Source organism: Nomascus leucogenys, chromosome 2 (genome assembly GCF_006542625.1).
Source record: "Nomascus leucogenys isolate Asia chromosome 2, Asia_NLE_v1, whole genome shotgun sequence".
In the NCBI taxonomy this organism is placed as follows: Eukaryota; Metazoa; Chordata; class Mammalia; order Primates; family Hylobatidae; genus Nomascus; species Nomascus leucogenys.
In genome coordinates this window covers 38,192,073-38,204,283 of record NC_044382.1, presented here as the reverse complement: position 1 = coordinate 38,204,283, position 12,211 = coordinate 38,192,073, and the positions used below count along the sequence as shown (strand labels likewise).

At 40.8% G+C, this 12,211-nt stretch overlaps 1 protein-coding gene across 12 annotated transcripts in view; it reads left to right on the top strand.

The window, feature by feature from the left end:
• Nucleotides 1-12,211, top strand: part of LOC100601055 (ankyrin repeat and KH domain-containing protein 1) — a 141,987-nt gene that overhangs the window by 124,343 nt on the left and 5,433 nt on the right. For 5 of the 12 annotated variants that reach the window (XM_030828002.1, XM_030828062.1, XM_030828016.1 and 2 more), the window contains 5 exons: nt 3,437-3,613; nt 5,386-5,637; nt 6,133-6,308; nt 6,966-7,130; nt 10,232-10,341. In XM_030828002.1, coding sequence (XP_030683862.1) covers nt 3,437-3,613; nt 5,386-5,637; nt 6,133-6,308; nt 6,966-7,130; nt 10,232-10,341 — 880 coding nt within the window. Of the gene's footprint in view, nt 1-3,436; nt 3,614-5,385; nt 5,638-6,132; nt 6,309-6,965; nt 7,131-7,405; nt 7,905-10,231; nt 10,342-12,211 lie in introns of those variants that run through there. The other 7 variants (XM_030828008.1, XM_030828043.1, XM_030828030.1 and 4 more) reach the window with 7 other exon arrangements.

Sequence of the window (12,211 nt, the reverse complement as noted above, 5' to 3'; positions counted from 1 at the left end):
AAAAGAAATAAAGGGCTGGGCACAGTGGCTCATGCCTATAATCCCAGCACTTTGGGAGGCTGAGGTGGATGGATCATGAGGTCAGAAGTTCGAGACCAGCCTGACCAACATGATAAAACCCTGTCTCTACTAAAATACAAAACATTAGCTGGGTGTGGTGGTGCGCACCTGTAGTCCCAGCTACTCAGGAGGCCGAGGCAGGGGAATCATTTGAACACAGGAGGTGGAGGTTGCAGTGAGCTGAGATTGCGCCACTGCACTCCAGCCTGGCGACAGAGCAAGACTCTGTCTTAAAAAAAAAAAAAAAGTACTGATTCATGCTATAACATGGATGAACTTTGAAAACATTTTACTAAATGAAAGAAGCCAGTCACAAAAGACCAGATATTTATTTTATGATTCCATTTATGTGAAACATCCAGATTAGCAAATCCATAGAGACAGAAAGTAGATTAGTGGTTACCTAGGATGAAGGGATGATTGGAGGGTGGGTGATAGCTTAGGGGTGCAGAATGTCTTTTTCTTTTTTCTCTTGAGACAGGGCCTCACTCTGTTGCCCAGGCTGGAGTGCAGTGGCGTGATCATGGCTCACTGCAACCTCAACCTCCTGGGCTTCAAGCAATTATTCTACCTTGGCATCCCAAAGAGATAGGATTGCGGGTGTGAGCCACCATGCCCAGCTTCAGAGTTTCTTTTTAAGATAACAGAAATGTTCTAAAATTGATGTGGTCCTGAATGCACAATTCTGTGAATATACAAAAAGCTACTGAATAGTATAACTTTAAATGAGTAAATTGTATGGTTTGTGAATTAAATCTCAGTAAAGCTATTAAAAAGTACATTTATGTGGCATCTACATTTATGTCCCTAAAATGCACATCATGATCTTTAAAAGCTATCATGATTAGCTGGGCACGGTGGCTCACACCTGTGCTGGGAGGCTGAGTTGGGTGGATCACTTGAAGTCAGGAGTTCAAGACCAGCCTGGCCAACATGGGGAAACCCCCGTCTCTACCAAACATACCGAATTTAGCCAGGCATGGTGGTGGGTGCCTGTAATCCCAGTTACTCGGTAGGCTGAGGCAGGAGAATCGCTTGAACCCGGGAGGCAGAGGTTTCAGTGAGCTGAGATTGTGCCACTATACTCAGCCTGGGCAACAGAGCAAGACTCTGTCTCCAAAAAAAAAAAAAAAAAGCTATCATGATCTTTACAAAAGACTGACAGATTTCACTGTAAAAATATTGACAGTGGCCAGGTGTGGTGGCTCATGCCTGTAATTTGAGTACTTCGGAAGGCCAAGTCAGGAGGATCACTTGAACCCAGGAGTTCGAGACCACCCTAGGCAGCATAGTGGGACCCTGTCTTGATAAAAAATAAATTTAAAAATTAGCTCAGTCTGGGGCCGGGCACGGTGGCTCACGCCTGTAATCCCAGCACTTTGGGAGGCCGAGGCAGGCAGATCACGAGGTCAGGAGATTGAGACCATCCTGGCTAACAAGGTGAAACCCCGTCTTTACTAAAAATACAAAAAAATTAGCCAGGCGTGGTCACGGGCACCTGTGGTCCCAGCTACTCAGGAGGCTGAGGCAGGAGAATGGCGTGAACCTGGGAGGTGGAGCTTGCAGTGAGCCGAGATCGTGCCACTGGACTCCAGCCTGGGCAACAGAGCAAGACTCTGTCTCAAAATAAATAAATAAATAAAAATATATTAGCTCATTGTGGTGATACACGCTTGTAGTCCCAGCTACTCAGCGGGGCTAGGCAGGAGGATTGCTTGAGCCCAGAGGTCGAGGCTGCAGTGAGCTGTGATGACACCACTGCACTCTAGCCTGAGTGAGAGAGCAAGACCCTGTCTCAAAAAAAAAAAAAAAAAAAAAACCAAGAGGTTATTATAGAAATGATTCATTTCAATAAAAAAAGAAATAAATGATTCATTTCCTACTTACAGACTTTTTAAAGCCATATTCAGTATTACCTCTAGGTTTTGCTAACATCTATTTTGGTTAGCACTAGAAAATTTAATTTTTTTTGTCCAGGAAAGCACGGTAATAATTGCCTACTGTTGCCTACCACAATAATGAAAGTCTGAAATAAGTAGGAAATGCCTTAAGTTACCCACATGTCCAGAGTAGGCAAATCTATAAAGACAGAAAGATTAGTGATTGCTTAGAAATGGAAATATGAGGCTGGGTGCCGTGACTCACGCATGTAATCCCAGCACTTTGGGAGGCCAAGGCGGGTGGATCATGAGGTCAGGAGATGGAGACCATCCTGGCCAACATGGGGAAACCCCATTTCTACTAAAAATACAAAAAATTAGCCGGGCATGGTGGCGGACGCCTGTAGTCCCAGCTACTCCAGAGGCTGAGGCAGGAGAATGGCGTGAACCCAGGAGGCAGAGCTTGCAGTGAGCTGAGATCATGCCACTGCACTCCAGCCTGGGTGACACAGCAAGACTCCGTCTCAAAAAAAAAGAAATGGAAATATGAGGGTGAGGACCCAGTGAATGACAGGTAATGAGTATGGAGTTTCTTTTAAGGGAGACAAAAATGTTCTAACATTGATTGTGGTGATGGTTGCACAATCCTGTGAATATACTAAAATCCAATGAATTATATACTTTAAATGGGTGAATTATATGGTATGTGAATTACATCTCGAAGTCATGTTTTTTAAATGATGGGGAAATCAAACTCTGAAAATAAGACCTGCTTAAAAGAAATTTTGACAGTCGATGTTGATATTAACTACTTTTTCCTGAAATAAGAAACCATAATCCTTTTCCAGTCCTTCAGCCTCTTTTCCTAATACATTCTCCAGAGAAAGCAATGGAATTTGCGAAGATGGCTAAGTTCAGATTTATACAAACTAGATAGAAACTTTGATAATAGTTTGCAACTGTTGATATTTTCTATCAGATAGAATACTGAAATTATCCTCAGTAGTATGCATTTCCTCCTTGTAAGGAAGGAAACATTGGTAGATTTTGTTACGTATCTTCTATAGGAAGTGACTATAGTTATACAGATGAAAAGCTGTACTTTGAGATTGACTACAAAAGGGAATGCAGAAGTTATTGTTGGGTGCTACTTAGTTACAGCATACTCCCATTTCGTATCCCCTCCAGTTAAAAGCTTTGAGATTCATCGAGAACATTACTCCAGGTGACTGACACTCTTAAACATTGAGCCCATTTTTCTGTATCTAGTGCTGTTTGGCGATATTCTTCTGGACTGTAAGGAAAAAATGGATTTGGCCATACAGTATCACATAGATGGATTGTTTTTGCTGTGGTCTATGAAAATGAGCCACATGCTATCTTTTATTTATTTGTTTGGTTATTTTTACAGCTTATCTCACCTTGGTGGAAGTCTTCTTGGGCTTTCAATTTTAAAGTTTTAGCTAATTGGATGTCTTGGACCTGTTTTATTTCAGGGTTACCATCCATTGACCCATCAGGCAGCTCCCCATCTTCCTCTTCTGCTCCTCTGGCAAGTTTTTCCGGCATACCAGGAACAAGGGTTTTCCTGCAAGGGCCAGCTCCTGTTGGGACTCCTAGTTTCAACAGACAACATTTTTCTCCCCATCCTTGGACAAGCGCCTCAAACTCATGTAGGAATCCTGGAGGAACTCTTCCCAAAGAGTTTTGAATAAGTTATTAAATCATTTATTTCAGTTACAACACCATGTTGTAACTTTAGTAAACTAAGTGGTATACAGATGCCCAAGGTTTGTTCTGTGGTCATGTGAAAAAATTGTCAGTCATTTTTAGCATAGAAAACTTGAGAATTATTCTTTCAAGCCAAAAATGTTTTACACTAGAACGTGGATCAAGAAAAGAGGTACTAGGCTGGGTGCAGTGGCTGACACCTGTAATCCCAGCACTTTGGGAGGCCTAGGCAAGAGGATCGCTTGAGCCCAGCAGTTGGAGACCAGCCTGGGCAACAGCAAGACCCTGTCTCTATTTAAAAAAAAAAAAAAAAAAAGTACTGCAAGTAGTTTTACAAAAGGACCCTTTGGAAGCAGTGTTGTAAAATTATTTCTTAAATCTGGAAAGAAGTTGAATTTTTGTATATGGTCAGTTTGGTGTGATTTCTCGTGTATTTTTACATTTTATGAAACTGTATTGCCTTTTATAAGTTAACATATTCCTTTGTTCTATTGATTGATTGATTGATTGAGACAGAGTGTCTCGCTCTGTTGCCCTGGCTGGAGTGCAGTGGCACGATCTGGGCTCACTCCACCTTCTGCCTCCCAGGCTCAAGCGATTCTCCTGCCTCAGCCTCCCACCACGCCTGGCTAATTTTTATATTTTTAGTAGAGACAGGGTTTCACCACGTTGGCCAGGCTGGTCTCAAACTCCTAACCTTGGGTGGTCCGCCTGCCTCAGCCTCCCAAAGTGCTGGGATTACAGGCTTGAGCCACCTGCCTGGCCCCTTTGTTCTATTTATTTCAATGTTTAGAACAGATGAAGTATGTGGAATTGAACAGAATTGGATTTTTTTTTATTTTAATGAGCATCATGAGGTAGTCAGTGAGTACTGGCTTTTTTGACAAGGAAAACTACCCAAATCACCCAAGAGTTCCATTAAGAAACAAAGCTGTGAATCAAAATCATATAATGCTTTGCTAACGTTTGACCTTATTTCCTTATAGAAACAAAAAGGGCTGTAGAAAGGGAAAAAAGAAAAGACTAACAAGTATAGAGGGTCACCAGATGTTTTCTAGAAAATATGCTAGGTACTGTGCAAATATTGCCACATTTTAGTTAATTTTAAAATGTGGCTGGGCATGGTGGCTCACGTCTGTAATCCCAGCACTTTGGGAGGCTGAGGCGGGCAGATCACCTAAGGTTGGGAGTTCGAGACCAGCCTGACCAACATGGAGAAACCCTGTCTCTACTAAAAATACAAAATTAGCCAGGTGAGGTGGTGCATGCCTGTAATCCTAGCTACCCGGGAGGCTGAGGCAGGAGAATCGCTTGAACCCAGGAGGCGGAGGTTGCGGTGAGCCAAGATCACGCCATTGGACTCCAGCCTGGGCAACAAGAGCGAAATTCTGTCTCAAAAAAAAGAAAAAAAAAAAAGTTACAATAATGTTTTGTGCAGATTATTTAGAGCTAGAATAAAAACATGTGGCCTGCTTCCTTTCTAGCATTGTTTAGTTCAATTGGGAAAACATTTTTTAGACTATTGTATACTTATTATAGGCAGAAATCGTGTAGGATAATGTTTATAGAAATTATGTTTTATTTGAATGTTCTTTTAAAATGAAAATTTTCTTTACAGAACCTATGTTGTGGAATAGATCTTTCCAACAAGGTTTCTCATATTCTTATAGTTTTTTATATGTAATAAAACAATAGAGAAATATTTTGCCACCAGGTGACTCTCCTATTCCATCTGTTTCTTCGGGATCATCTTCACCTCTTTCAGCCACTTCTGCCCCACCAACATTGGGCCAACCAAAAGGAGTCAGTGCCAGTCAGGATCGAAAGATACCTCCCCCGATTGGAACAGAGAGACTGGCCCGAATTCGGCAAGGAGGGTCTGTTGCACAAGCCCCGGTGGGGACCAGTTTTGTCGCTCCCGTTGGACACAGTGGAATCTGGTCATTTGGTGTCAATGCTGTGTCAGGTACAATTGGCTTGCTCTCTCTCTGGAGGGATGTCTTAAGTAAGCTGTAGGTTTGCCATTAAAACTTAGTTCCTTAGAAAAACAAACCAAAAAAACTTAGTTCCTATGTTTAACACTCAATTAGGGAAGGATGTTTATATCTTTGAGGAGTTCAATCCAATTTCAGAGTCTGGAATATTGGTTGAGGTAATATATAGAGTTGATCAGAAACAAAAGATTCAAAGTGTGTGTCCTTTCTCTCTTAAGTAATCATTTGAGTTCTTTCAGAAAGTACTTAATCTTTTAAAAGACAGGGTAAAGTGGAGTATTCAAAGGACTTTACCTAGTTTTTCAGGAACTGGTTTTTTTTGGCTAGCAAGACTGTGATAAATGTGCTTTGAGCTCTTCAGAGGAAAGATTTCAATAACATTTGGTAATGTTTGGTAATAACAGTGGTAATGTTTTGTTGTTTTATCCAAATAAATTTAAAACTTTGTTTTCAATTATTCTTTCCAGAAGGCTTATCAGGTTGGTCGCAATCTGTGATGGGGAACCATCCAATGCATCAACAATTATCAGACCCAAGTACATTCTCCCAACATCAACCAATGGAGAGAGATGATTCTGGAATGGTAGCCCCCTCTAACATTTTTCATCAGCCTATGGCAAGCGGTTTTGTGGATTTTTCTAAAGTGAGTTGACAAACATCACTGTAACTTGTTTGACACTTTGTCAGCCAATGTAGTCACATTAAGGAATACCTTGTATTGAAATAATGCTCCCTTTTGTTTCTGTGGCTTTACTAGATCTTTTGCTTAATTTCAGGAGTGCACAGAGTTGTCCACAGTAGTTTGTCCTGAAGATGTCCCCATCCCCAGAAAACACCTGAGGGATTTGGGTTTTGCCACTTCGTGTTCTGCTACTGCAACTTTGAGGGAGGCCTCTACCCCTCTTAAAAGCTGGCCATGAGTTCACTGATGCTTTCTTGTCTGCTCTGACAGCTTTATGTCGGCAGTCAATCATGTAGAGTTCCCATTTTCTTCTTAGCTCAAGCTTTTTCATGAAACTAAAATATGGGAAAGTTGAGGTTATTTTTATCAAATATGAGAAATTTCCTGATGATTTCATATTGGATTTAGTTTCTTTCTCTCTCTTCTTTTTTGTTGAAAAGCTTTGCAGATGCAGATAAACATTGTGTTTTCTCAACACTGCCATACTGTACTTATAGGATCTTTTGGAGTTCTTTAAATGAGGAATATTAGAGAAGTCTAAGCTGGTATTATGGGATTTATAGTAATTTTATAATTTATAGTAATTTTATGATTAAATCTTTTCTCCTGCTGTTTTAGGGTCTGCCAATTTCCATGTATGGAGGCACCATAATACCCTCTCATCCTCAGCTTGCTGATGTTCCAGGAGGCCCTCTGTTTAATGGACTTCATAACCCAGATCCTGCTTGGAACCCTATGATAAAAGTTATCCAAAATTCAACTGAATGCACTGATGCCCAACAGGTAAAATGGGCTTAATGCTCTTTTATTTTTTAGATTTGTCACGTCATTCTTTTTGTTTTGTGAGAAGTATAAGTACTGAATATCAAAAGTCATAATTGACCATTTCGATCTGGATTGCTTTTTCAATAGCAAGATGATGCTACTGAACACTTTATTTCATATATGTGTATTCTTCCTAGGCAGAAACAGTGAATTGCCATTGCATTTATATATTCATTTTGTAACTGTCTAAAGATTCCTAATTAGAAATTCCAATTTTTCCTCCCCCTTTTCAGATTTGGCCTGGCACGTGGGCACCTCATATTGGAAACATGCATCTCAAATATGTCAACTAAGTTAGAAGGTCTTTACTCTTTAGCCTTGTTTAAGAAACCTATGATCTTGGAAGAACCATGGGGATTTTTTTTTTAATGTGCCTAAGAAATTTTCTCTGAGGCTTTAGCAATGGAAATTTGATTGCCCATTGTATAAGAACAAATTGATTTCCTATCCACCTGATTATGTTCTCTGGTTAGTTTAGCCATTTTGAACTTAAGATCATATGACCTTAGTGCTTTTGGCTAAACATACTGAATACTACTTGTGTGCAGAAGAGAATTAGTTGATTACATGTTTCAACCTTTTAGGGTGATAAATACATGTATAATTGTTTACATACTTAAAAGGAAAAAGTTGAGCAAATTTCTTATCATATAGTGGCTCTACATAATGTAGCCTGTATTAATGTGAAATATTTACCAGAATATTCAATAAAAAGATCAACAGTCTTTAGAAGTGGGGTGTGATCCTTTCAGTGGTCATGCAGGTACCACTCAATCCACATTATATTGAACCAGACGGTTAATACTATATTTGTAACAGGCTTCTCACATTTAACACTTGAGTCCCTTCTTAGACTGCCTTGAAAAAGCACTTTTAAGACTATTTACCTATTTATGCTGTGTTAAACATTCCTTGTTCCCTTGTTGTCTTCCATAATCCTTTAACGTATGAGAAAGTTTCAAGCTCTGGCAATGTGTCTTATCTGACTTTAGCTAGCAGATAGGCCACTGATCGTTTTTTTCTCTATGGATCATGAGAATGTCAATAAGAACAATTGGATTTAAATCAGATGACACTAAACAAACGTAGGGACACCCAAATTATCAACTTCAGGTTCCTTCTGTGCTTCCTGACCTTTTTTATCTGAAAGATTTGTCTGGTTATAGATATTTAAGCTTTATATGAGTTGGGACATAAAAGGGAGGTGACTCCCGCCATTCTGTTGTATTATTGAATCAGCTGAGTAATATTTATAAATATGTGAGTAATTCCGGGCTTAGTTCCATGGCCCTAAGCATGGAGAGTCAATATGTTTAACAAGCTAAACAGAGGAACCCTGGAATGGGCTGCTTTGGTCAAACCATAGGCTATGCCGAGAATCAGCATAGAGAAGGAAAACTTATCCCACTGAAAAGTATAGTCATCAACTTATTTGTGTTTTAATATAGCTGAATTTTTCCTGGTCAGTATAGGCAATACAGAAAAGAAAACAAGAAAATGTTTGGAGCTGATGGAGAAGCCAAAACTCATATCAAGGCAAAGAAGGATGCACAGAAAAACAGTAGTAACTAGGGACAGAACTATATTAGCAGCACCTTTCTACACTTATGCCAACAGGAATTCTTAATTTTCTCTGCCCAGGTCCTAAAGCCAGGACCACATCAGACACACCGTGTTTGTTCTGTGTCAGATATACCTGCTTCTTTTATCTTCTATATCATCTTACATATGAGAAAGCTTCCTTAATTAAGCTTATGTCTTATTTTCTGTTATGTCCATTTTCTGAATGGATTTTGAAAATGTTGTTTATATTGAAGCTACTACTTTGTAGTGATTGATAACCACATCAAGTATCATTAAGGGGCCCCTTGACCTTTGTGGGAGCAGTTGGGTGGGGCACAAAAGACTCCTTGGATCACCTGTATATCTTGCTGTTTCCACTTACCATTAACAGCAACAGGAAAAATCACTTAAAATTGGTGAAATGAATGAAACTACTCTTGATGAAATATGTACTAGTGAGAAATAATATTAAATAAATTATTCAGTGGGACAAAAAGGTGAGTTTTATTCTATCTTAACTGTCTGCAATACATTTGAATGGTCTGAAGGAGCCTTAAGTCCATATTCTGCACCTTGAGGACAACCAAATGAGAAATTGTATTTCAGGTCAGTAACTAGAATTTATGAGGAGAAAGGAGATAATTATGAGGAATCCGTAGGAAAATTGGGAGGAAAACAACAGGTGTGCAGTTGGGAGTAGTTCTTTAGGATACGCTCCTCCCTTCCCTCTTACCAGCACTTCCTTCCTTTCTTTCTGACTATTTGGATCCCAGTAGCCTGCTCCCAACCTCATTTCGCCTGCTAAATCTCTTCTTCCTCTGCCTGCCTCTTCCTGGCACTACTTTACTGCTATTTTACCAACCTGAACATTTGGATAAAACCTAGCTCAGGTAAGAACTTAATTACTTTCAAAATATACAAGGGATATGGGAGGAGACAGCATGGATACAGTGGAACAGTAGTCAGTAGTCAGAGCCTAAATTCTATTTTCATTTCTGCCACTTGAAGCTTTATGGCCTTAGGCAAATCATCTCACCTTTCTGGGCTTCACTTTTCTCATCTGAAATTGAACTCAAGAGTCTTCTAGTTCTAACACAGGATTTCTTCTTGTGAATGAGAATATAAGATATGGAAATATTAGAAGCCATTAGATTGTTTACAGTGCTGAGATGAGAGCCCCTAGCATTGGTTCTGATAAGGAATCGAAATAAATCCTGCCGTTATTATGGGGGCCAGTATTGAGATTTTAGTGGAGGCAGAAGAAGACCTTGCACATCTTTAGTGAGCCTTCAAGTCGTGAAGAAACATCCGCTAAGGTATAGATCAAACCCAGTGAAATGAAACTATAGGAATGAAACTATATCATCAAGGTTTCTGGACCCACTTACTTCAACTTGTGTTCAATGTAATAAAATTCTGCTACCAATAAAATTATTGATGTTTTAAGACCCTTTAAACCTATTGTGGCTACAGTGTGCTGACTTGCCCTTTTATAGGCCAGTCTGCTTCCTTCAGTCCCTGCTCTCAAAGGGGAAATCCCATCACCTCAGCTAACCAGACCGAAGAAGAGAATTGGACGGCCGATGGTGGCCTCTCCTAACCAGAGGTAAGAAATTTCAGGACTTGGAACTATGGTTTCCTTCTCTTCATGTAGATTCTGGCCAAGTCCTCCTCCCAATCCAAAAACTAGTGCAAGAGAGGACCATCCTCAATTTTAGTTAACTTATAGAAGGGGAGGCCGGGCGTGGTGGCTCACACTTGTAATCCCAGCACTTTGGGAGGCCGAGGTGGGTGGATCACCTGAGGTCAGGAGTTTGAGACCAGCTTGGGCAACATGGTGAAACCCCATCTCTACTAAAAATACAAAAGTTAGCCAGGTGTGGTGGCACGTGCCTGTAATCCCAGCTACTCGGCAGGCTGAGGCAGGAGAATCACTAGAACCCAGGAGGTGGAAGCTGCAGTGAGCCAAGATCACACTACTGCACTCCAGCCTGGGCGACAGAGCAAGACTCTGTCTCAAAAAAAAAAAAAAAAGAAGGGCAAAGGCTAGCTACATTATAACTTCAAGCCAGAGAGAGGAGTACTTAGTATATGTGATTCCTTCCCACTGTTTAAGACCTTTGGGGCGGCGCGGTGGCTCATGCCTGTAATCCCAGCACTTTGGGAGGCTGAGCTGGGCGGATCACCTGAGGTCAGGAGTTCGAGACCAGCCTGGCCAACATGGTGAAACCCCGTCTCTACTAAAAATACAAAAATTAGCTGGGCGTGGTGGCATGCACCTGTAATCCCAGCTACTCAGGAGGCAGAGGTTGCAGTGAGCTGAGATTACGCCATTGTACTCCAGCCTGGGTGACAAGAGCGAGACTTCGTCTAAAAAAAAAAAAAAAAAAAAGACCTTTGGACCACATTGTAAATCCAAGAAAAGGCAAGCAAGCCTGTAGGAAAACAGCTTCTGAATGAACATCTTGTTCTCTGACTAGCAAGAAGTATTTCTACCAAGACATATAACTGGTTATGATGTCTTCCCAGTGGACCCTGCCCCCTATAGTGAGGGGCTCTGGTAATGCTGCATTTTCTATTTATCCTCAGTGATTTGTCATCTGCAAACAGGCAGGTTCATGCGCCTCCATCCTCTCCTTTAGGCAATGGGTGAGAGAAAGGTGGTTTTAAGTATCGAAAACTTAAGTGTGTTAAGACCATCTCCAATAAAAGGCATGACCCTGGGCTTCAACACCTAATTTGCAAAAGATCATGAATCAGACAATCTTGTTTGCAAACCTATTTTGTGATTACTTTTCACATTCTGTTTTGTCTTGATGGTATATTAATGTGAATCCAAAGTAATTTGCCTGATAACAGAGACCTGGTATTTCCTTATAGGTTTAATCAGATCTCTGGGGGTGGGGCCTGGGCATAGGTATTTTTTTAAACACTTCCATATTCTAATAGGTAATTAGTTGTTTTTTGTTTTTTAATGAGATGGAGTCTCACTCTGTTGCTTAGGCTGGAGTGCAGTGGCGCCATCTTGGCTCACTGCAACCTCTGCCTCCTGGGTTCAAGCAATTCTCCTGCCTCAGCCTCCCAAGTAGCTGGGATTACAGGCGCACACCACCACACTTGGCTAATTTTTGTATTTTTAGTAGAGATGGGGTTTCTCCATGTTTGTCAGGCTGGTCTTGAACTCCTGACCTCAAGTGATTTGCCCGCCTCAGCCTCCCAGAGTGCTGGGATTACAGGTGTGAACCACCTTGCCCAGCCAGTAATTAGTATTGACCCTCTGATTTAAATTCTTGTTTCTTCATCCAGATTGCATGGATGATGAATCTGGCTTTCTCTGTAAAGCCAACTACCTATTCCCCAGCCCTTATAGCACACAGTGACTCCAGAAGAGTTAACTGCAAGCAGTAGTCATTATAGTAGTAGTAACTGTGGCTATTATTTTGTGATAGAGATTAGTAGAAGGAAGACCTCACTTC